Here is a 26,572-nt window from a genome sequence, read left to right as displayed (position 1 = left end):
CAGTGATAATTATTAATTTTAGTGGAAAAAAGGGTCTACAAATGCAAAAGTGCCTAGAGCCCACAAAAGTTATAATGCAACTGTATATGTATCAATTATTCCTGAAGATCCAAAATCTAAAGGGTAGGATGGTCCACTAGAGAACCTGCACATATTTTAATCAGAGGAGTCCCTGGGAAATCACAAACATCAATTCACACCAGGAGACAAGCCAAATACTTGACACTCCAAACAAACAAAGCTCCATCCTCTTTGCAAGCAGCAAGAGGAAGTTCACCTATCAACTGCCTTATTAAATAAACTGTGGAGGCAAGACTGCCAGAGGGAATTTTTTTTTTTTTTATCATGGCTGTAAAGTCTCTGGTGAGTAAGACCAGAAATGCCTTCTCATATAAATATTTATATACGACTTCATCAGATGAGACTGCCAATACTTAAAAGAAATGGGCACAGATATACATAGGCAGACACAAAGAGACTTCAGAAGGTATTGGTCTCTGGCCTAAAACCTCTTTTAAGGGATTTTATTATGCTGGGTGATATTCCGACCCCTAGATTCTGCCAAATTGTTGCCAGCTAGAGAAGCATGGAGTTGGTGCAATGTACATAAAGAAGTGTTCAGTCTACACAAATGGCAAGCACTAGTTATGGCAGTTAGGCTAACTGGTAAGCCTGTCTCTGATTACTCTAGTGAGACTCTCCAGTATGGAAGGAGTGCTGATTTATATATGACTAAACCTAATGTGAATGTTCTAAATCTGGCAATGGAATTGGTATTGCTGCATCTTTACCACTGCGTTTAGAGAAGCCAAACTGTAGTGCCTATCACCAAAAGTCATTTTTGGGGGACTCTTGACACATCTAGACAAATCTCACCTTTTGAGAAATTTCTCCTTTTTACTCTAGAACAGTGGTTCTCAACCTTTCTAATGTCAAGACCCTTTAATAAAGTTCCTCATGTTGTGGTGACCCCCAACCATAAAATTACTGTTGTGACCCATAGATTGAGAACTGCTAGCAAGGTCGCCTAAGACCATTGGAAAACACAGATATTTACATTACGATATATTAACAGTAGCAAAATTACAGTTATGAAGTAGCAACAAAAATAATTTTATGGTTGGGGTCACCACAACATGAGAAACTTTCTTAAAGGGTTGAAGCATTAGAAAGGTTGAGAACCACTGCTCTAGAGTCTACATCAGAAACTAATGCTCTCAAGCCTTAGCCTGACCACAAAAGAATACGTGCTACTCTATCTACAAAGGCCCTCTTGCCCCAATTTATCACTCCTGTCAAAATGTAATGAAATCTATTTTCATTCATTTAATTATTCCTTTGGGCCTTGAAGGTTTTTCTTTTTGTTGAAGATTCTCTTATTAAAATGCAAGAAAATAGATCCAGTGATATAGAAGCATGGAACAGGCTATCAAATCTCAGAGGGAAGGCGGGGGTAAGTGGGTAGCAGGGAAGAGATCAACCAACGAATTTATATGCTTATATGTATAACCCTTGGACACAGACACAAGGTTGTGGAAGCCTGGGTCGGGGGTCAGGGGAAGGCTATAAAGTGTCAATGGGATTAAAAAAAAAAAAAAGAGGACATATGTAATACTTTCAACTATAAAGATTTTAAAAACAAAATAAATAAATAATAAAATGCATATTTATTAATAAATACCTGAGGTAGAAGCCAATGATTCCCAAAGGTACCTTCTACCATATAGTCATAGTTAGATGTGTGTGTGTGTGTGTGTGTGTGTGTGTGTGTGTGTGTGTGTGGTGTGTTTAACGTTTGATATTCAAGTTTAGGGAAGGAATGCTGGACTAAATCAAGTCAAGAAGATTACAGAGAGCTTATTAGACTCTTTTTTTTTATTAAGTCTTGCTTCTATGTAATGTTACTAAACTTATTTGACCAAATAACATTTGTTTAGACTAGTATTAAACATAACATAATTTGGGAAATGTGTTATAAACTGATAGGAGATAACATTAGAGTATGGATTAATTCATTAGGCCTTCCCAACTAAATCCATGAACTGAGATAGGGGCTCTGAGAAAAATCATATCTAAAAAGGATTAACTTAACTGGGGATTGAGCTTTAAGTTATAAGGTAGGACAGAGCACAATTGGACAAAGGGCTAGCTCTGCATATTAAAATGAACAAATGACAAATTACATCAGAAAAAAAAGTTTAGCAACCATGTATAACACAAGAGCTAGAGGAGACCAAGGCCATAAGAAAATGAAGGATGGGAACTTCCAAGAAGCATTCCATTCTATAGGCTGACCCAGTCATGACTCCATCTGCCTAGTTGTCTCCGATGGTCTTCTTAAGCTAGCCTCTGCCCTCACATCTACCAGAGAATTTGGCCTCCTGTTCCCAGAAAGAATGATTATTCAAATAATTTGAATTTGGTTTAATATTCTAAATCTTCTTATGAAACAGACATTATCTACCACATTTGACATAGCTGCACACACCCACCTCAAAACTATTCTCTGAGACTCTCTGGACACATTTTCATCTAGTTCTTCATGATTCTTTCTAACAATTCCTGGATTCTTTCTCCTACCTATCTATTTTATGCAAATATTTCTTTAATGGTCTCTTCCTGGGGCAACTTATCACATGAACCTTTGGTGAGCTCAGCTACCTGCCTAATTTTAACTACCATTGTTGAAGTATGAAAATCTGTACTTCCAGCCCAGACTTCTTTTATGAGTTCTAGACCTATATATACCCCTACCTTCTGGAGATTCCTCTTAGATGTAGCAAGGCATCCCAAGCTCAATATATCTAAACTCTACTTGCTCTGAATTTTCCTATCTCAGTGAATGGCTCTACCATCCATTCATATATCTCAGCCATAAACCTCAGAGTCATCTGATTGCTCTCCCTCCATCATCTGTGGTAGGCATAATTCTAAGACTAGCCCTTGCCCTTGTATCATCTCCTCCTCTGAGTGTGATAGGTACCTATGAAAATGTGTTATTCCTATGATTATTTATGAAACATGGCAAAAGAGGACTTTTCAGATGTAATTAAGGGTAATTATCAGTTGACATGGAGTAATCAAAGGAAAAATTAGTATCCAGGTGGGAGCAATTTAATCACAGGAGACTTTTAGAAGCAGAAATTTTTCTCTGACTTGTGGCAGAAGGGGGAGTTAAATAGATTCTAATCATGAGCTCAAAACAGGTTTCTGTGGGCACCGGGTAATAACGTCATGTAGCAATACCTGGCTTCCTCTCTCTAGCCTCCTTGCAGTTTCTTCAGCCCAGGAACACGACTTGCTTTATAGCCAAGTAGAAATATTTCACACTTTAACCAAATGTCTGTGAAGCTTTTTTGCATGCCTCATATCATTTGATCCTCACATACAGAAGTCCTAGAATAGGTAGATAGGAGATGTGGTGGAATCCTATTTTCTTTTCATTAGCCAGAAAATGGAGATTTAGAAAGTTTAGAAACTTGACCCAACTTAAAAGAAGTAAGAAATGGTGGACCTTGAAAATGACTTCAGGTTTTCCCACTGCACAGAATATACTAGTAGTCAAACACTACTGCAGTTAAATATTTTACCCTTTGTTCTCCCTGAGTGATCTACAATACTAATCTGCTTCATGTTGATATTTACTGCTGTATTGTTGGCGATTACCTGAAAGAGAAGCTGGGGTGCTTCAACTTCATCAGAAAGCAGGTGTCTAACTAAGCAAGTTTATTATATATATATATATATATTGATATATATTGATATATATTGATATATATTGATATATATTGATATATATTGATATATATTGATATATATTGATATATATATATATATATATATATATATATATATATATATATATGGCTAAGTTGACTCACTCATGCACGATACATATAAAGCTCTCACTGGCACCAATCACACGCATGTGTTTCCATCTGTCATTGTCAATCATGAATTTGGTTGACACTTCCATTATAAAGGGCAAATAGCAATATTAAAATATTTTTTCTAATTAATTTCTTTTTGATGTGCATAAATTTGTTCACTTTGCCACTAGTATCTCAATAATGCTATTTTGAATCTAAAAATAAAAATAAACCAAAAGTTTAATGAACAAAATAACTGGTGAAAAACATAGAATTAGAATCATGGAAGCATGGAACAGACTGATGAATCTCAGAGAGAAGTGGGCAGGGTGGAGGAGTGGGAAGCAGTGGAATTGACCAAAGATCTTCTTATGAACACAGACACTAGAGTGGTGAAGGGATGGGATGGGAACCTGGTGGAAGGGGGTAATGAGGGGGAGTGGGGAATCTATAATATTCTCAACAATAAAAATGTTTTTTTTTAAGTTGTATTTGGAAGCAATGCATTTTCTGCCACTTTGAGAGAATGACAATAATGACAAAGATTAAAATTAAAAACTAAGAACAAGAAACTAGTTACTTTAGAGATTGGTAATGAAACAGTCTGCATCTCTGGATAAATTCCTACTTAATCTTCTTTAATATAATCAAGAAATAACTCTGATGCTAACCTCTTTTGGCAACAATTCTTCTCTGCATCTAAAATAGCACCACTGTGGTTGAGATGCCTTAATAATGGCACTGTCAAGTACTTGTCACAATTTTAGCAGGCTGGCTTTTATAATGATTTTTAAGAAATTCCTCCACTCTCTACTCATATCATCCACATTGAAAAGAAAAGGAGGTCAAATCAAAATTACAAGTTTAAAAATATTCTTTGGTCACGTCAACACAGGTGGCAAGGTGGCAAGAAAGAACTGAATATATGGATGGTGCAAATACCACTTAGGGACCATCCTAGAATACAATGTATCCATTATGGTAAAAACTACATCACCTTGGAGATTCTAGCAACACAGAGAGATGGAAGGTATTGAGAAGAGTAGAGGCTTGGTTAAAAATATCTAGACAGAAGTAATACTGTGAGATAAATACTCTGTTATCATGGAGTTAGAAGTACTCTTTTTTTTAATATATTATTTTTGACAGTATAGAGATGTCCCCCGTTTTCCCCACCTTTGCACCCCTCCACACTGTCACTGTTCCCACCTCAGTCCCTTATCACACTATTGTCTGTGTCCATGAGCTATGCATATATGTATGTAAGTTCTTTAATTAATCTTTTCTGGCCCCCACACCCATTCTCTCTAAGATTCATCAGTCTGTTCCATGCAACCATGCCTCTGAACCTATTTTGTTAGTGAATTTATTTTGTCCATTAGATTCCACATATAAGTGAGACCATGTGATATTTTTCTTTCTCTGACTGCCTGATTTAACTTAGCATAATACTCTTAAAGGTCATGCACTTATCTACAAAACTAAGGACTGGAAAAGATATGTGATTGGCCCCACATCACATAGCTAGTGGAGAACAGAGTAAAGACTGGAATTCAGGTCTTTAAATCCCAATCTAGAAAAAAGAAAGAGACAAGACGGCGACCGAACAGACGGACTTGTTCTGACCCTGGTCCCAGAACAGATAGAAGCAGCATCTGAGTCACTCAGGGAATATTGATTGGCAGCTCAGGGGCAGTAGAACTCTAAAGGAAGGTAAGGAAAGGTCCGCCTGACCAAGCAGCCAGCACTGCGGCGGCAGCGACCTCTCCTGGAGCTACAGGCTCAGAGGGAAGGCTGCGCCATCTTACCAGGAAAGGAGGATCTTCTCTGAGGCCTGGAAAACCCACAGCAGAGGAGACCATCGAGCAGATGTGACGCCCCAATCAGCGCAAACAGGTGGATTCAAGGGAGTTCTTCAATCAACCACAGAAAGGTCAGAGTTTTCAAGGATAGTGTGAGGGTTCTGGGTCCCTGCTGCGCCAGCAGCAACTGCAGCCACTGCGCGCCCCGCACCAAGCTGCGCCGAAAGAAGGCTGTGGCTGCAGCGAGAATCCTGCCTGGGGAGACCCAGTGCTGGGTTTGGCGTAATCTTCCCCAGAAGCGGGACTCTTTTAAAATGCTAAGGGACACAGAACAGATTGTTAAGAATCGGGACTGTCCGACCGGCACGGATTCCACGAAAGGTTGGATTTTGCCTGGGAAACCCGGGGTGTCTGTGTACCAACAGCGAAAGCGAAAGCTGCAGCTGCAGAGACCGCGTGGCCGCTGGGGCAGCAGAGAAAAAAAAAGAGGCACGCGCTGAGACCCTGGAAATCTGCGTCCACAGAAGTCCCCCACTGTTGGGTCTGGCGTGAATCGAGAGAGTGGAAGGGGGTCCCCAAGGTTGCTACTAGTGGGGTTCTCTAGGGAGCAACCCATTCTGATCCGACACGGTGGGAGAACAGAGGAGTTGGAAAGCAGTCTGTTTGTAAGTGCGTGCAGACTCACCCATCACGCACCTAGACTGGTTCCCCTGCAACACTTGGCTTCTGATTACAAAGGAGAGATCACCCAGATTGGCTGACCCTAACAGACAGCAGGGGGAAACTGATTTTCTGGAAACTGAGAAGCAGAGCAGGGAGAAATCATCCAGGATTCAGCTCCGAGGCAAAAAAAAATGAATAAACAAACAAACAAACAAACAGACAAAAAAACTGGTATTGAGTGCCACAGAAAAAGAAGACTAGAGCAGCCAAAAAGACTGGACATCAATCCACATACACTGCCACCTAGGTTCTGGAGTACAAACTGACTGTGTTTATTATTAGTTTTATTTTATCAAAAACCAAGAAACTAAGGAATCGCCACTGAGGTGCAGCAGAACGCAGGGAACTGCAATACGGTCTGGACTGAGAAACGGGCGTGTCAAATAGAATAACAGAAGTGAAAGGCCTTCACAACTGCACATTTTTTTTGCTAAATTTATTTTTAATTTTTTTTTATTTTCATTTTTTTGCATCTTTTACTTAAAAAACAATTTTTTTCCTTTTTCCTCACTAGATTTTAACTTTTTAATTATTACATTATTAGGATCAATAAGCATTTTTACTATGGCTATTTTAATTTTTCTTAAGTGCCATTTTATTTTCTCTTTATTTTCCAGAAGGAAATAAAACTGAAGTAGACATTGAAAACATATTTCAAGAAATAATGACAGAAAACTTTCCCGAGATAGAGAAGAAAAAACCCACACAAATACAAGATGCTCACAGAGTCCCAAGCATAATGGATCCCAGCAGACCGACGCCAAGACGTATTATAATTAAATTGGCAAACACCAACGACAAAGTAAAAATCTTAAAAGCAGCCAGAGAGAGACAGAAAGTTACATATAAAGGAGCCCCCATCAGACTAACAACTGATTTCTCAACAGAAACTTATCAAGCCTGAAGGGAATGGGGTGAAATATACAAAGTCATGCAAAGGAAGGGTCTGAGTCCAAGAATACTGTACCCAGCAAGGCTATCAATCAAAATTGAAGGGGAAATCAGGAGCTTCACAGACAAAAAAGACTAAAGGAATTTATCTCCACCAAACCAACAATGCAAGATATGCTAAAGGGACTACTATAAAAATAAAGAAATACGAAGCGAAGAAGGAACACAGGGGTATAGAATAAAAATGGCGTCAAATGAGTACCTATCATTAATAATATTAAATGTAAATGGTTTAAATGCTCCAATCAAAAGACATAGGGTAACAGATTGGATAAGAAAACAAGACCCATCCATCTGTTGTCTACAAGAAATCCACCTCAGAAAAAAAGATGCACACAGACTGAGGGTGAAGGGATGGAAAAAGTTTTTCCAGGCAAATGGAAATGAAAAAAAAGCTGGGGTAGCAATTCTTATATCTGACAAATTAGATCTCAGAGTGAAGGACATAACAAGAGATAATGAAGGCCACTTCATAATACTAAAGAGAGCAATCCAACAAGAAGAAATAACGCTGGTAAATATATATGCACCGAATACAGGAGCACCCAAATACATTAAAAAAAAAACTGCTGGAGGACATTAAGGGAGGGATTAATAGCAATACAATCATAGTAGGAGATTTTAATACCTCACTGTCATCTTTCGACAAATCATCTAAACAAAAAATCAGCAAAGAAATATCAATCCTAAATGACTCACTAGACCAGATGGAATTAATTGACATCTTCAGAACATTCCACCCCAAAGCCACAGAATATACATTCTTCTCAAGTGCACATGGGACATTCTCAAAGATAGACCACATGTTGGGACATAGGCAAAGTCTTTGCAAATTCAAGAAGATAGAAATCATATCAAGCATCTACTCAGATCATAATGGCATAAAACTGCAAATTAACTACAATAAAAATAATCCAAAGAAATCAAACACATGGAGACTAAACAGCATGCTATTAAACAAGGACTGGCTTACCAGAGAAATCAAGGAAGAAATTAAAAACATCCTGGAAACAAATGACAATGAAAACACAACAATCCAAAATCTATGGGGCACAGCAAAAGCAGTTTTGAGAGGGAAGTTCATATCCCTACAAGCCTATTGCAAAAAACTAGAAAAAATGATAACAAATGATCTAACTCTACAACTCAAAGAGTTAGAAAAAGAGCAACAAGAAAAGCCCAGTGTAAGCTGAAGGAAGGAAATAACAAAAATTAGACCAGAGATAAACGACATAGAGGCCAAAGAAACAATACATAAGATAAACAAAACCAAGAACTGGTTCTTTGAAAGGATAAACAAGATAGATGAACCTCTAGCCACGCTAACCAAGAAACAAAGAGAGAGGACCCAAATAAACAAAATCAGAAATGAAAGAGGTGAAATAACAACAGACCCACCGAAATACAAAGGATTGTTACAAAATACTATGAACAACTCTATTCCTACAAACTGAACAACCTGGAGGAAATGGACATATTCCTAGAGAAATACAACCTTCCAAAACTCAATCAGGAAGAATCTAAAAATCTCAATAGAACAGTAACTTGGGAAGAAATTGAAACAGTCGTCAAAAAGCTTCCAGCAAACAAAAGCCCAGGGCCAGATGGCTTCACAGGAGAGTTTTACCAAACATTCAAGGAAGAACTAAAACCTATCCTCCTCAGACTATTCCAAAAAATCCAAGAGGAAGGAACACTTCCAAACTCCTTCTATGAAGCCAGCATCACCCTAATACCAAAACCAGATAAAGACAACTCAATGAAAGACAATTACAGGCCAATATCCCTTATGAACATAGATGCCAAAATCCTCAAGAAAATTCTAGCAAATCGGCTCCAGCAGAGCATCACAAAGATTATACACCAGGACCAAGTAGGATTTATTTTAGGAATGCAAGGATGGTACAATATCTGCAAATCAATAAATGTGATACATCACATAAACAAATTGAAAGATAAAAATCATATAGTCATATCAATTGATGCAGAAAAAGCATTTGATAAAATCCAACACCTTTTCCTGATAAAAACTCTCAACAAGGTGGGAGTACAAGGATCATACCTCAACATAATAAAAGCTATTTATGATAAACCCACAGCCAACATCATACTCAATGGGCAAAAACTAAAACCATTCCCTCTAAGAACAGGAACAAGACAAGGTTGCCCACTCTCACCACTCCTGTTTGACATAGTACTGGAAGTACTAGCCATTGCAATTAGACAAGAAGAGGATATAAAAGGCATCCAAATTGGAAAAGAAGAAGTAAAGTTATCCTTATTTGCAGATGACATGATATAGTACATAAAAAAACCAAAAGAATCCATTAAAAACTAATTGACTTAAATGAATTTGGCAATTTAGCAGGATACAAAATTAACGCCAAGAAATCTATGGCATTTCTATACACCAATAGTGAACTTGCAGAAACAGAGACTAAAAAGGCAATCCCATTTACCATCGCACCAAAAAAATTAAGATACCTTGGAATAAACTTAACTAAGGAGGTAAAAGACCTATACACAGAAAACTACACAACACTGAAAAAAGAGATAGAGGCAGATGTAAACAGATGGAAGAAGATACCATGTTCATGGATTGGTAGAATCAACATCATCAAAATGTCCATACTTCCCAAAGCAATCTATAGGTTCAATGCACTCCCAATTAAAATACCAACGGCATATTTCACTGACCTAGAAAAAACTCTTCAAAAGTTCATTTAGAACAACAAAAGACCCCGAATAGCCACAGCAATCCTGAGAAAGAAGAGTTAAGTAGGAGGGATCTCAATACCAGATTTCAAACTGTATTACAAAGCCACTGTTCTCAAAACAGCCTGGTACTGGCACAAGAACAGACATATAGATCAATGGAATAGAATTGAGAACCCAGATATCAACCCAAATCACTATGCTCAGTTAATATTTGACAGAGGAGACACGAATATACAATGGAATCAAGACAATCTCTTCAATAAATGGTGTTGGTAAAATTGGACAGATACATGCAAAAGAATGAAACTGGATCAGCAACTTACACCATACACAAAAATAAACTCAAAATGGATACAGGATTTAAACATAAGACGGGAAACCATAAAAATACTAGAGGCATCCACAGGCAGCAAAATCTCAGACATATGCCAAAAGAACTTCTTCACTGATACTTCCCCTAGGGCAATGGAAGCTAAAGAGAAAATAAACAAATGGGACTACATCAAAATAAAAAGCTTTTTTACAGCAAAGGAAACCATCAACAAAACAACAAGAATGCCCTCTGTATGGAGAACATATTTGCAAATGTTATCACTGATAAAGGTTTAATCTCCAACATCTACAGACAGCTTACACAACTTAATAAAAGGAAGATATTGTAAATGACCCAATTAATAAATGGGCAATGGATCTAAATAGAATCTTCTCAAAAGAAGACAGAAGGAAGGCCAAGAGGCACATGAAAACATGCTCAGAGTCACTAATTATCTGAGAAATGCAAATCAAAACAACAATGCGGTACCATCTCACACCTGTCAGAATGGCCAACATCAACAAATCAACAAACAACAAGTGTTGGCGAGGTTGTGGAGAAAAAGGAACCTTCGTGCATTGCTGGTGGGAATGTAGACTGGTGCAACCACTGTGGAGAACAGTATGGAGCATCCTCAAAACACTGAAAATGGAACTCCCATTTGACCCAGTAATCCCACTCCTAGGAATATATCCCAAGAAGCTAGAAACATCAATCAGAAAGAATATATGCACCCCTATGTTCATAGCAGCACAATTTACAATAGCTAGGATTTGGAAACAGCCTAGGTGCCCATCAGCAGAGGATTGGATCCAAAAACTATGGTACATTTACACAATGGAATATTATGCAGCCATAAAAAAGAAAAAATTCTCATCGTTTGCAGCAACCTGGATGGAATTGGAGAACATCATGCTGAGTGAAACAAGCCAGTCAATGATAGAGAGACACCACATGACCTCACTTATTTATGGATGATAAAGAACATTATAAACTGAAGAACCAAAAGATAGATATAGAGACAGTAAAGCAACAAGAAGACTGTCAAATTCCAGCGGGGAGGTTGCGAGATCTGGGGGAGGTAAGAGATCAACCGAAGGACTTGTATAAATGTATATAAGTACAACCAATGGACACAAAACCCTGAGGAGGGAGGGTATGTACGGAAGGAGGGGGGCATTGGTATATGTACAAAAATAATAATTTAATAAAAAAATATATTATAAAAAAAAATCCCAATCTAGCTCTCTTTCCACATCCGTACTGATTGTTGTATATCATCAGACTCATCAGTGTGCAAGACTGGAATACTATGCCAAAACTTTTTATTTAAATGGCCCAACCCCACCTCTATCACTACTAGAACCAGGAATGTTTTGTCAACAATAGAACTTTTTCCCTAATCTGTTTCTCAGTGATTAGAGCTTAGGCCCTCAGACTGATGGGTTGTGGGCATGATTCCAGTCAAGGGTACATACCTTGATTTCAAGCTTGACCCTCTTCCCAGAAGGGGAACTTGGAGAAAAAAAAAGAGGCAATCAGTTGATATATCTCTCTCAAGTGGATGTTTCTCTCTGTGTGTCTCTCCCCTTCCCTTCCACTCTCTCTAAAAAAATAAATAAATAAATGGGGGAAATATCTTCTGGTGAGGATTAACAAAAAATAAAAGTAAATAAAACTCTTGAGATGATAATTTACTTAATAAATATCCAATAACCAGGCTACACTTAGTCTTTTCCTTTTCTGAAGGATAACATATTTGATGTGTTCCATAAAACCTCTTCTAAAATACAAAATCTACCTCAGTGTGAGAAAGCTTGGAATATATTGTACATATGGCAAGATAGTTTGCAAACTATCCCCTTTCACAGTGCCCAGCCTGGCTTCGGATTTTTGCTTTTATCAATTTCATGCACAAGCTAATCCTCTTAAAGCTTGTCTCCTGAAATTAAATCTGTGGAAAGTTGCAGGGGGGTGGGGAGAGAGTGGAACTTTTGGTAAAACAAACATCTCTTTTCCAGCCTTGATTTTCTCAAGGGAAGGTCAATGATAAATGACCTTCCTCTTAGGGCATAATGTATAGCCACGTGGCATTTTCTATTGAACTCAACATTGACTGACAGGGTCATAACACTAGGAGGAGATAGAGGTTGGCTCTTGGAGAGCTGAAGGTCAGAGAATATAATAAGACCAGATGTGACTTGAGGGGGCAGAGATGATGGAGGGAAATATAAAATGGCCACATAAGTCCAGTAAAGACCTTGGGAAAAGCATTCAACATTTCCAAGGTTAAATCCAACTTGTCTTCCTTCCTGTGTTTCCTGAAATTGCCTTTGTGTTTGTAGCACCCAGTTATTCAGTATAGCAAGACAGATGGGATAAGTCTTTCCTGGAATACTTAGCAGTGGTTCAAATATCCTTTGTGCTCTCATTTTTCTATTCTACCATCTATGGTTCAAAACATTTATTAAATCTCCTGTTCTAGCTTTCAAAGCTATAGGTAATTTTGGAATCAGCTCAAACCTCTTTTGTTGTTGTTGTTGTTGTTGTTGTTGTTGTTATTTTGAGACCTAAAATTTCTGATGCAAGTAATTGGCAATAGAAATATATAGACAGAAACACAAAATAAATTCATCCAATTAAAATACAGTTATCCTTTAGGTATTTATCTTGAGGCAATAGTGAGTCTTTGACAGCACAGATCCTGGATGTGGACAAAACCAAGACTAGAGATGCCAATAAGTGAAGCATGAAAATAGCTGGTGTAAGGACCAGTTGTATGTCTGTGTACAATAGCAAAAAGCTGGAAGTCTATCGTTAAAGTTCTGCATCACTAACAGAAGTATCATGTTCTGTGCTTTATAGAAATGAATTTAAGGCTAGACCATGTATCTACTGAGTCTGCAAATGAACCAAGAAATTTGAATTCCAGTTTTAATGTATCCATTATATTTAAGCATAAATGTCAATATGTGACTTGACTATAGAAATTGATAGTTTGGTAAGTTTTTTCAGCATACCACAACTACTGCAGCTGCTAAGGAATCAAAAGAACCTCAGCTGAGAGTGAACATACATCATAATTCAACCCTTCATCATGTTTTCCCTGACCTCCTAGAAATCCATTCTAGCCTATGGGAGTATTCAGGACCCTACAAACTACTCCTAATTACATTAGCAACTTATTGAGCTGAGAAACAAATTAGTACTCCTTCCTACTGGTGATGGTTAGCTTCCTGACTACACAAACCACAATATCTCAGAGGCAAGAAATCAGGAAACCAGTCTTCTATATTGACAAAACATAAGCCCTAAAAATACCAAGAGCTCCAAAAGCAGATCTTAACAAAATAAAAACAGAAAGAGATTAGAGCCATGTCTTCAGATTGTTTGTCAATAAGTATAAGCCAATCAGTTAAATGGTACATGTGAAAACAGAATCAATAAATCTTATATAATCAACCGGGCTGTTTAAAACAAAGAAGGAGAAAACCACTTGTTCTGGTTTATCTGATATCCAGTTAGAGCGAGATGCAAGACAGAAACCAAGTGATGGCCTGGAATTCATGTTAAAACATTTAATAACAAATAGCCTTGACCTTACTTTCTCCTTTCTGCCTGGTGCCTCATTTAGCCAAAGACAGACTAAACCAAATCTGACTTGAGCAAGTTCAAGCCATTGCAACACTTGTGCCTTCAGCTTGCATAGAGAAAGATCATATTCCTAAGTAGTAAGAATACCCACCAGTAATCAAAGTGACTGACAGGTGTTAACATTAAAGCAGTCATCACTAAAATTGGGAAATGGGCTGGGATCCAAAATTTTGAGCTTGGCACCAATTTTCAGTATACTCAGAATCTATTTTGTAATTAGTAGGTTTGTCCCTGTACCTCCAAATATAGTTGTTTAATGTCCTTGTTGTAACCACACAACTATGTTAAATTTGTGGGTTATCCCATACATATCAATCTTACCTGTGAGGTTTGGGTAGTTAAATCTCAATCATTCAGCATCTTCTGTTAACAGCATTTCCTAGTGTGCTCTGCAGAATATATATATGTATATATATTCCATTATATATATATATATATATATATATATATATATATATATATATATATATATATAATTCATAAAAGGTGTTTGTGGTTATATAATTCTGGAAGTACATTAAATGGGCTTCCTTTCTGCAGGACTTCACAGAACACTTAATATGCCAAAAAGCACCATGAATATCTAAGAAAGACATATATTTTGCAGCATTTTACAACTTTATTTGACCACAGAACCCTTTATGAAGAGCTTCTAGGGTCAGGGAAGTAGACAGTTCTTAGAATATACTCTGGGAAATATTGCTTGAAAAGTCTCCCTTCAGTAACTTCTAAGTAAGTAAAGAATAGAAACATCTGGGTAGATTATCCACTCCTTTGGAAGGTCCTTATCTCTTCATAAAGACAAAAGGAAAGTGTCCGGGGTATTGAAAGCAGAGGGCCTCTCAGAATAGCTCAGAAAATCTACTTTGACCATGTAAGAATGTCTTTATGTCAGTTCATTGAATCAACAAACATTTTAGATCATCCACAATGTATCAGGAGCTGAGCATTAAAAAAAAATTTAAGATTGCTTTAACTTTGCATAGCAGAGACAGTTTTCAGAGATAACATAACATGAACTAGGTGTTAAAAGATAACTCCCAAGGGTTGGAGACATTTTAAAGAGAAAGAATAGTATCAACGGTGGCACTGATGCCTGACAAGGCATTGTTCTGCTTCCTTGAGTACTGCTCTTTAGCATTTTTGTGCACACACCATGTCATTCACTGGCATTTTGTAACTTGTTCCCCAAAGAAATGGGAGCCAATGTTTGAAGTAGTTGGAGAGAGATTGTCGCTCTGTGTAGACTGTTGTAGAATAAAAATCCACCCATTATTGGACTGAAGCTTGCTTACATAGGAGGTGAAAGTGTCCCCTTATTTATTATTAGGAGTAGTCACAGAGTGCAAAGACATAGTATATATCCACAAAAATGTTGGAAATTTGCCGAAACCGGTTTGGCTCAGTGGTAGAGCATCGGTCTGTGGACTGAAAGGTCCCAGGTTTGATTCCGGTCAAGGGCATGTACATTGGTTGCGGGCACATCCCCGGTGGGGGGTGTGCAAGAGGCAGCTGGTTGATGTTTCTCTCTCATCAACGTTTCTAGCTCTCTGTCTCTCTCCCTTCCTCTCTATAAAAAAATCAATAAAATATATTTTAAAAAATGTTGGAAATTCAATCTAAGAATGATGGAGATAAAGTAAAGGGAAGAGAACTAACATTATATATATATATATATATATATATATATATATATATATATATATATATATATATATATATATATATATGTAGAGCAGTTATGATTAGCCCTTTTGTTCAAACACTAATGGTATTTTATGAAGTAGAAAGTATGGACTGATAATAATCCACACTTGTCTTCTCTTATGGGAGACACGCATTCTCTTTAGAGCCAACAGAACAGCCACTGTTCCAATTCCCTTAGAACATTTTTTGTCATATATTTACAGCTCTCTGTGCTCAAGAGAATGGTGCATCTGTCTGAAGGAGACGCCTGACTGCATTCTTTCCCCAGATATTAATATAGGTGGTACTTCAGTAGCATAACCAATGACATGAAGAACCTGATTTGGAAGAGAGCAGATGGCAGCATCTTTCTTGGGCTAATTTTAGGAACCTGAAACAGTTCCTTTCTCACACAAACCATCAGTGGAACCTAAATTAAATAGCTATGTCACATGGACAAGAAAGAGGAAAAATATGGTATAGTATGAGGCAAAGTCAATGAAACAGAGACTTCAGTGCCTCCCCCAGATATGACTTTTTTCCTAAAATGCAAGGGTCACTTCAACCTCTTTTCAACAGACTGATGCTGAGTACCGATGTGAGGTTATCTCAGAAGAAATGAGTGAGGAAAGCTCATTTCCAGTCACATGCATTGAACAACTAAGGTTGCATCATGTAACAAGTAAATTCATATACATAAGAATGTAGGTCCTATGTTATAATAAATCTTTTCTTAGAAGATAAGAAAGCTGAGATAAGTAACCATTTTACTTAATAAGAAAGAAGCAGATTGATTTTCAAAGCCTCACATTCCCGGTCCATTGATTTGTCTGCTGAAAAGAGTTTCTTCCAAAATGAGACATAAAATATCAGATAGGAATTATGAGAGGTGGAGGAAGTGTCCCCCAATCAGAAATGATACCTGAAGTATAAGATGATCATCCAAGGATTTAGAACAAATAAGAAGAAAGGTAGTCTGAAAAAAACCCTACCTGTTTTCCATCCAGAGTGTAGAGTTTTTTGACAACCCCGGTCTCTAGTTTGATGGCTTCAGTAATATCAGTGAGGACTTGCTCAAAAGAGTGGGCTGTCTTCTTGTTCAGAAGCACGCGCACAGCTTTCCGAGGTTTCACCCCACTGCGAATGATGGTCACCAGCTTGGGGCGCACAAAGTCTTTGTTCTCCCTGGCCTGGGCACTGTTGCTGCTAGCCAGGGACTGGGGGGCTTTCATGTTGGCAGATGTTTTCACATTGACAGACCAGTTGGGATTGACATTCTTGGTATATTCCACCTTTTTAAAGAAGTTGTCTGAGGAACAAACATAGCTTTCCCCTAAGGGAAGAAATAAGTAGTGATTAGTTTAATAGTAGATATATTGACTATTCTAACCAAACTAATATACACTAATCTTGGAGTAGGACTTTTGGAAAAGCGGTGATAATAATCAACCTTAGGTACAATTCCTAATAGGGCTCTCTAACAACTTGGATCATTCAAATTCAAGAGCAAGTAATCAGAAAAACATTCTTTATAATGGCATACCTAGTTGAAAAATCCTATAAAACAAAGGGGTCCCCAGGGCAATGAACACACCTAAGCATAATCTAACAAGTAGGGTTCTCAAGTTTGATACAGTTTTATTAGAATTGAAATGTTTATATTAATTTCTAAGATGTTTTTAACATTTAGGGGCATTACCACAGTGTTTCTCACATGTACATCTTCCCTGATGTTCCTGTACTGTTTCTAGACTCATAGCCCTGTTCCATTATTGTATTATAAACATAGGAGAACTTTCAAAGTTAATACCTTTTTTATTCCCAATTCAAGTGACTCAAGTAGCCCTGCATACTGTATACATAGTACATACTTGCCAAGAAGCCACATTGTCCTTTGCACAGAGAACATGGCTAAGCAGTAGAATGTTGAAATGAGAAATGTGTGTGTTGAATGTATATATGTGTGCATAATTGTGTCCTCTACTGCTCACTGCCACATCCAGCAAGAGAAACTGTCTGAATAACAACCTACACACTCACATACACAAACACATATGTATACACACACAGAATATTCCTTGTGTCTGCAAGCCATAGCTCTTGCTTGAGAAATACTCTCCCTTATTTTCACCACCCACCCCTCATCTTTTTATCTTCCCAAATGCTGCACTGTGCAGTGAGGGCTGTATTCACCAGTGCTCACCTTGGCTGCTGTAAGTAAGATATGAGAATATATTCTACTGCTTGATTTATGGATTGGAGGGATCTAGTGTAATTTTCACATGTACCTGAGGTTGGAGGAAATGACTAATACAATGGAAGAAACACAAGGGACAGGGGCAAAAGGGGGGATTAGTCACCTGGGACTAGAAACTGGAATTTTGGAAGAGAGGTAGATTCAGCTTGCGGGGAAAAGTATTAGAAACTGGTAAATTTGTTGAGTAAAACATAGTTGCCTCAAGATATACAGAAGTTCATCCAGAGGTCAAGCTGCAGAAAATCAGCGGCATTTAATCAGGCTTAACCTATCAGTAATAACTCTAAATAAATAATTAGGTACATACATAAATAAACAAATAAATCACCCTACTAACTCTAGCTAGTGCAAGGGAAGCATTAAACACAATTATAGTCTGATGGCTCTTCTTCCTTTGGTTTCAGCAGGAAAAGTATGCAGAGACATTCAGAAACACCAGGATGATAATTCACTCCCTTTGCAAATATTGATTGTTTTGCTGTACCACAAATTATTTAAGCCAGATTAATTAATAAATTACTCAGTTAATACTGAAAGAAATTTGAGTCAGAATCTCTAGGGCACCTTTGAGGACATTTATGAGGGTGTGTGGAAGGGAAGAATAAGTGGCTTTCAACGTATGCACAGTGGCCTCCAACACATCTTCAAATCCCAGAAACTGCTAGTGTTCACTGTTGCTTTGTATGCAAGCACAGGCACCCTGTTGCACACATGTACACAAGATAGGGTGTTGAAAGACCACAGCCAAAAAAAAAAAAAAAACAAAAAAAAAAAACAAAAAAAAACCACCCTAATTTCTCTGGCTCCCTTGTTGACTAATCCTAACCAAACCAAGTTATAGTATAGGGTCTTTACTTTGTGATTTAAAAGGATGAAAGCAGTGCTTTTTAATTCCCTCATATATTTACAGCCAATATCCCCCACATCCTAGAAACAGCCTATTGCCTTAACACTTCACCAGTTTTACTGGCACATTCCAAGAGGCCATGGCCATTATGTCAGATGTTTTCCATAACTTGTCATATACTTTAAAACTTTGTTAGACAACTGGTGGTGTAGAAATGTGTGAAGCTATATATTTATGATTTCACTCATCTACAGTCTCTTCTGGACAGTCAGCTGTGTAGCCCTATTAGTAATCTGGACTTTTTTTGCTCCCATCTCTTAAACATCTTAAGCCTCTGAACTATGAGTATGATTAAGCACCCCTAGATGCAAATGAACATGATGGCAGAGAGCTATGGTATCATATGGCTCCTAGAACTTTCCAAAGGGTCCGGCCCTCAGCCAAATCTACGTTAAGCACCTTCCAAAAGTACATTTCAGTCTCTCCACTCTCTCTCCTTTGGCCCTCATATGGAGTAATGGAAAAGAGCAGCTGTTATGATGTCAATCAGAATGAGGTCCCCAGTACTTCCTACTTGTGTGTTGTTGGGCAAGTTACCTAACGTCCTTTGGTTTTAAATACTTGTCTGCAATTAATAACAATCCCTATTTCCTAAGGTTGTTTCGAGGCAAAATCAGATGACTTGAGCACAGAGCCTGGTATATAGTAAGCACTTGATAAATTCTAGCTATACTAGTGACATCTGAGTCCCTTCTAAAGGTCTATACAATTTTCTTTTTCTTTTTTCCATCCCAAATAAGCTTTACTATAACAAAGCTGTTATGGCAATTAAAAGTTAAAGAAATAGGTGCCCACCACTGAGGACTGCTGGAAAGACATCAAATGTGCTATTTCTCTAGACCCCGGCTTCCTTGTTCTGATTGTGCAAATGTCTGCAATGTCTGCAGCCAGAGTTCAGTGTTTCCTGTATATCCAGTTGCCTGGCACTTGGAGCTGGGAGAGGTGTGTTGTACCTTTACACAGCTGGGTTCCCATTCTGCCACATCTTCCAAGGGCCATTTCCCTCCCATTGGGAACCAAAAGGAAAGCTGGCTTCAGAGAGCAAGCAAGATGAAAATTTGCTGGAATTGACAAAATGCTTTAGTATGAGGAGTTAAATAAATGAAGTCATGGAAGTACAGCTGAAAAGGCAGGAAGGGAACGAGATGTAGGTTCAAGATGATCTAATGTCTTCCTCCCTTCACTTTCAGGATGGCTCCATTTTCAAAAACATTAAACATTTTCTCAGTGCAAAACACTTCTGCCTGAGATTTCTTCTTTTTTTCTGGGGCTTTATTACTCAATAAAAAACATATTAAATGATAATTCATGGTATTATCATACTTACTAATGATGCATCTCTCCCACGTATCCTAAGATCCTCCTCTCTGGCAATGTGCTTGCTTTAATAGTCAGAAGATAAATTAATGAGAAGGTATTCTCATTTCATTGGAATAAATGAGCTATGGCAAAGAAACTGAATCATACCTAGGATCACCATACAGTTCAGATTTTCTAAAATGACTGTCTCAATTGTAAGTATTCTGTCCCCTGTTCTGCATAATAATGCTCAAAATGTATACCCCTAAAATTGTTCTGGACACTCACATACAAGAAATTGGGGAAATATTTGGGCAGGATAAGTGAGGAGGAGAAAGATTCAACAATGAACACTAAGCAAGACAAAAGAAAATGTAATTCATGGATTTCCTTTGTTGGGAATGCAGCTAATAAGGGCCATTGTCTATATGACTTTGCTAAGACCCTTGGTGTAACCAAGGATATGTAGGAAAGCTGACATCAATATCCTGACTTTGGTCCCAAATTTTCCCTTTGCTACTTTCAGTATATAGAAGCAGACAATAGATTAGAGGCATTAGACAGAGTAATGCCACAAGGCCAGAGTGATTGTTAAATGATTGCTTTTTTTCTTTCATTTTAGGCTATATATTTAATAATGTGGCAATTTGAAAATATATATTCTATGCTCCATTATTCCTTTAATCTACAAAGCAAAAAACTAAAACAAGTTCTGCATTCCTATGAACTCCCACCACTGTAGTTAGCTGAAGAGGACTAGCAAGATCACCTAATCCAGTATTTCCCAAGTCTAAGTGCTCAATAAGAATCACCTGAGGAGATTTGTAAGCACATACATTTTGGAGCCCTCGGCCTGGGGCTTCTAACACAATATATCTAGGGTGTTGTCCAGGAATTTATATTTTTCTAAAGCTCTAAAAGATGCTTAAAGACATGTCCAGCCAAAACCGGTTTGGCTCAGCGGTGGAGTGTCGGTCTGCAGACTGAAGGGTCCCGGGTTCGATTCCGGTCAAGGGCATGTACATTGGTTGCGGGCACATACCCGGTAGGGGGTGTGCAAGAGGCAGCTGGTCGATGTTTCTCTCTCATCGACGTTTCTAGCTTTCTATCTCTCTCCCTTCCTCTCTGTAAAAAAATCAATAAAATATATTTAAAATAATAATAATAATAAAAGAAATCTCAAGAGAAACTTAAAAAAAAAAAAAAAAGACATGTCCAGGTATGGGAACCACTAAACATTTCAACCCCTCACCAGCTTCATTATCATCATTGCTATGTTTACATCATTAACAATAATGGTGCCCTATAACTATAATTTTACTTTGTCATTGTGTTTCCATACCCATTATCTGTTTTTATTCTCATAATCACTATAATAGATACAGAAGTTAGGTGTTACTAGTTTCATTTTGCAGATAAGTGTATTATATATTCATACTACATAGTTCTGTAATTCACCAGGGAGTATTACCACTGCACTCAGGAGTGGTAAATGAAAGGAGTCTAATCTAGCAAGACTCAAAAGGATCAAAATAAAATGAAGTTCCAGTCTTCAAAATTACATGTATACTTATTACAATAAGTATTTTATAGTAAGTATACTATAAAATGTGCTCTATATACATGGAATATTCCTCAATAAAAAATTAAGCGTTGAAACATGGCATAATATAGATAAGCCTTGTCAACAGTTTTCTAAGTGAAAGAAGCCAGTCATCAAAAGTGAATGGCATACCAATGGACACAGACAACAGGGGAGTAAGGGCATGAGTGGGAGAGATGAGGAGGATAATGGGGGAATAAAGACACATATGTAACACCTTAACCAATAAAGAAATTTTTAAAAATAAAGAAAAAAAGTACATGGCATATGATTCAATTTATATAAAATGTCCAGAATTGGAAAAATCTATAGAGACATAAAGTAGATTCATTGTTGCTTAGGGGTGAAGAGAAAAGGGGAAATAGTCAGTGGCAGCTAATTGCTACACAGCTTCTTTAAAAAAAAAAAATTTACTATTGATAGTATTGCAGATATTTCCAATTTCCCTCCCCCCTATACATGGTTTCTTTTTAGGGTGATAAAAATTGTCAAAATTAGATTATGATGATGGTTGCACCACTTGGTACATTTTCTAAAAATCATTGAATTGCACGAATAAATGGGTGAAATTTATGGTATGGAAATTGTATCTTAGTAAAGTTGTTTTTTTAAGACAAGTTGTTTTAAAGAGAACATTAGTCATAGTGATAATGAGGACAAATGTATATTCATGTGCCTAACAAGCTATAAAATAGGATGACTCAAACAGCAATTACTATCCTCCATTCGGTGCTACTGTGTGCCAGGCAGAATACTAACCTCTTTATAGCCATTTTCTTATTTAATTGTCAAAGCAGTTATTCCCACTTTGCAGATGAATAACTGAGGCTCAGGCCATCAAAAGGGTTTCCCCAAGGTTGTAAGCTAGCAATTAACAGATATTGGATTTGAAGCAAATCTGAATCCAAATATTTCTGTTGCGGTTACTATCTTCTGCCTCTATGACTATAACCCAATACTTATGGTTCTTCACCCAGCGATCTTTATAAACATTTTCAATTCTAAGTCTCATGGGAAGCCATGTATATGATTTTTTAAATATTTCATTCAACTTCTTCCAAAAGTTACCAAAATGAGAGACTTCTGCCCTGTATTCCTATATGAGATGTTACAAAAGACAAAAGGAAGGAAAATGCCCCTTTTTATCCTTCTCATGGCATGCCCTTTCTTTTCTTGCTCTGTGGTAGTGGGAAAACCCGTCACATTTATCAACATTATCCCAGAGATACCCCATAATTTCCTTGACTAAATGGGCAGTACTCTGGAGGGGGAAGCAGTGAGGGCCACTGCAGCTTGTGACATGGATGACATGAATAAATGCAACTGAGACATATTCATACTCTATATGAACCTGTAATTCACCAGGGACTGTTATCACTGCACCCAGGAGTGATAAATGAGAAGAGTCCAATCTAGCAAGACTCGGAAGGATCAAAAGAAAATGAAGCTCCAGTCTTCAAAATTACATGTATTACCTATATTAAACTGAGATTATAACACACACACACACACACACACACACACACACACACACACACAAATCTGGGGGTTGTGAATCAATACCAAGGTCATATACTTGAACAATACATGTTAAAAATAGATTTTTTTTTGGGGGGGGGGCTTTCTTTTATCAAACACAAGACCATTCTAATTCTTGCTTTAAATACTATGTCACTTGGCTCAGAAGTCCAAGGTAGTGTCTATTAAGGGCTTTAGAAGATTACAGCTAGTGAAAATGAGGACATATTGCGTGATTTGGGCTGCTTTGTTTGTGAAAATTGTTACAGAATAAAACCTTCAAATTTGATTCAAGTGTGTATTTTACAGTGACAAAAGACAAACACTTTATTGATTACTCTGTTGGACAGCTCCCTCAATCTAGCTTGAAGCCCTTCTTCCAGTTTGCCGTGACTTTCCTTTATTTTAAGATTTATATTAGGATGTCCAATCTTTCAATTCTCAGGAAAAGCCTAGGATTAACCTCTGCCTGATCATTTAGCACATAATCAAATAATCCAAGCCTCATCATCATTGTTTTCCAAGGTCAATTCGTTCTGTAGAAAAACCTTGGAGTTGAACCCTGAGACCTAAATCTAATAGCCACATAGACACATATAAGTATCTTATAAGTAACTGGCCCTAAATTACTTGACCTTACTTTGGAAACAACAGCTATTTGCAAGAATGTGGTCTCATACAAGGGAAGCCCTCATGCTCCTTTGTCTAGGAACACAAGAAACCTAGAAGCAGTGAAGTGGAGGCGGAGCACACACACAAGTCATTGAATGTGCTATTTCTGCTTCCTTGTTGGCTGTTTCATAATTGATTTCCCTAGGGAACTGCCTGCTCTAAACACACCTTTGCTCAGGGAATGGAGGGAGTGAGGAGTGAAGGCTGGAGAGTGGGGGAGAGGTTGGGCAGGAGCATTTTCATTATCACCACTTCTTGAGGCTGTCCTTGAAAGCATTGTGTTTAGGTTAAACTGATCTCATGTGTCATATCAAATTAAAAGTGGGGGTAGGAAGGCATCATCAATATAATTTATTTGATAAAGTAGAATGCACCTCAAGATCTATTTTCTAAATGACTACCAAAAAATACTTTATGAATGAGCAAGTTTTGGTAAGAGCTCAGCCCCTGTTTTTGGTTGTCTACACAGGTTGACAGGATTTTCAGCAATCTAGTCATAAAACTCAATTGCAAAACCAAAATGTAGAGAGGATTTAAAAGGGTCTAGGTAGAGTTAGCTCCTATTCTAGTAGGAATAGTCCTTATTAAAATACCAGGAATACCTATAGCTTTTTATATATATATATATATATTTCTCTCAATGACCTCAGCCTTAGGGACACACCCTGAAATGGGCTTTTTAGAAGCAACAGCTGGGCAATGGCCACTTACCTGAAATGGGCTTTTTAGAAGCAACAGCTGGGCAATGACCATTCACAAAGCATAATCCTTTGTGAACATATTCAAGAAGTCCTACTTTTACGATGTATATTTCCAGAGTTGCAATTCACAAATAGTCTCTTAGCAGTTCAAATGATATTTGAGTATATTTTCTTTCTGTTAATCCAATCAAACTTATTTCCTTAATGATTTCATTGTCTGCCTTGATAGTATACTTAAAGTTAAATATTAAGATCTAGAGTAAATGACACATAATTAAGGTTTTCCTTTGTAAACCCTCATGGATAAGCACAATGCATTATCACCACGATTTACACTTGAACCCCAGCAGAGACTGAAGGCCATGAATGGTAATCACTAACGGTTCTGTTGATGCTTATAGAATCAGAAGCTTGAGAATCAACATGCTGTTTGACAAATATATTTCCCAATTTCTTTAATTGAAATCCAAAAAATGTAACCATTACTAATGATGCCACCTCCCACCAAAGGCTACCACCCACTCCTTGAATTACCTTCCTCCAGTTCATCCATGCTTCCGATTTTCCTGGATCCATCAATGGTGTAAATGTAACGCACTCCCTGAGGCAGGTTGATGTTGTCAGACAGAGATCGAGTCAGGTCAGCCAGCAATGCATCAAAGCTGCGAAAACGGTCAGAGGACACAGCGTACACAATCCCCTTGAAGTAGCGGTCCCCATTGCGGTAGAAACGTACCTTCTTGGCTTTCTTCTCATTGCTCAGTGCCTGCAAGGTTCTGGTTCGGTAGAAGCTACAATGGGCGCTGTGAGTGGGACTAGGCAGCCCATTCATCCGTGAGCCTCGCATGTTCCTGGATGCCTTATCTCTTTCGTCAAAATGTCCAAAATCAAGTTCCATATTTTAGTGGAATCTCAAATACCTGAGTATTGGAGAAAAGGGTGGGGGTGAAAAGAAGAAAGAAAAAGCAGTGGGGAGGAAAAAAAAATCAAATATTAGCCAGACCCAAATCTGCAATCTGCTGCTTGTGAAAAGAATTGGTTGAAAAAGCCAGTGACCCATCTGCTGCTTGCCCCTGAGCTGCAGGAATATTGATCTTAATAGAGAAGAAGGAGGGGCTAAGGGGCTGCTGGTGGTTGTGGGGGTTGGGGTGAGAGATAGAGAGAGGCACTTTTGGCATTGTGCCAAACAGAGAAGTGGGGGGGATTTTGAAATAGCTTAAAATCTTGGGACCTACTGACACTGGCTCCTATCAAATTGTAACTTCAGGCTAAATACATTAAAACCAGCATCTGTTTCCTCACACATGCTCGCATGACTAACAGTTGTAAATGAATCCATAGCCTAACAAAATTCCCCTTGAAGAGAACAGAAGGAGCTAGCCAAGGTTAGCATCTCTAGCTTAGGAAACAATTTTTGCCTCTCAGTAAAATGACTTCGAAGGGGAGTGTTTTAATTTTATTCCAAACTCTCTTTCTTATTCAAATGTGTGCATACCCTCCGCCCAGAATAAGCCTTGAGTAAGAGTCTCCTCTAAAGGGGCAGCCTCTAGGGAATAGCCAGTGTCTTTGTGCTATTCATCAAACCCTTTCCCAACCAAGCTGGTACAACTATACAACATTCATAAGAAATAAGCTGGGGTGGGGGGAAGGAATAGAAAATTCGGTTAACAATTTATTAGGTTTGCTTCCCTCTGGTTCCATTTAGTAACAAAATCCTCTACTATTTTTTTAGATGCTTTATCCCCCTTCCCACCAATGCAACCCCACCTATTAACAGAATAATTTAAGTGTTTAAAAGGTTCCCAAATGAATCTGTGAACAGCATATGGGGTCTTTAGAAGCAAGCACACCTTTCATTGTTCTGCAGTTCTACCCTGACTGAAGGGGCATTTTGCCTTC

General features: G+C 37.9%; 1 protein-coding gene across 2 annotated transcripts in view; it reads right to left on the bottom strand.

Annotated features, from left to right (window-relative positions):
* The window catches only part of DCX (doublecortin), a 158,099-nt gene that overhangs the window by 130,778 nt on the left and 749 nt on the right, over nucleotides 1–26,572 (bottom strand). For both annotated transcript variants that reach the window (XM_084870497.1, XM_084870496.1), the window contains exons 2-3: nucleotides 25,208–25,593; nucleotides 16,709–17,049 (exon numbers count right to left, since the gene is read on the bottom strand). In XM_084870497.1, the coding sequence (XP_084726623.1) occupies nucleotides 16,709–17,049; nucleotides 25,208–25,571 (705 nt within the window). In that variant the 5' untranslated portion in view covers nucleotides 25,572–25,593. The remainder of the gene's footprint in view (nucleotides 1–16,708; nucleotides 17,050–25,207; nucleotides 25,594–26,572) is intronic.

Source organism: Pipistrellus hanaki (genome assembly GCF_964339955.1).
Source record: "Pipistrellus hanaki genome assembly, chromosome: X".
Classification (NCBI taxonomy): domain Eukaryota; kingdom Metazoa; phylum Chordata; class Mammalia; order Chiroptera; family Vespertilionidae; genus Pipistrellus; species Pipistrellus hanaki.
This window is presented reverse-complemented; position numbering and strand designations above follow the sequence as displayed.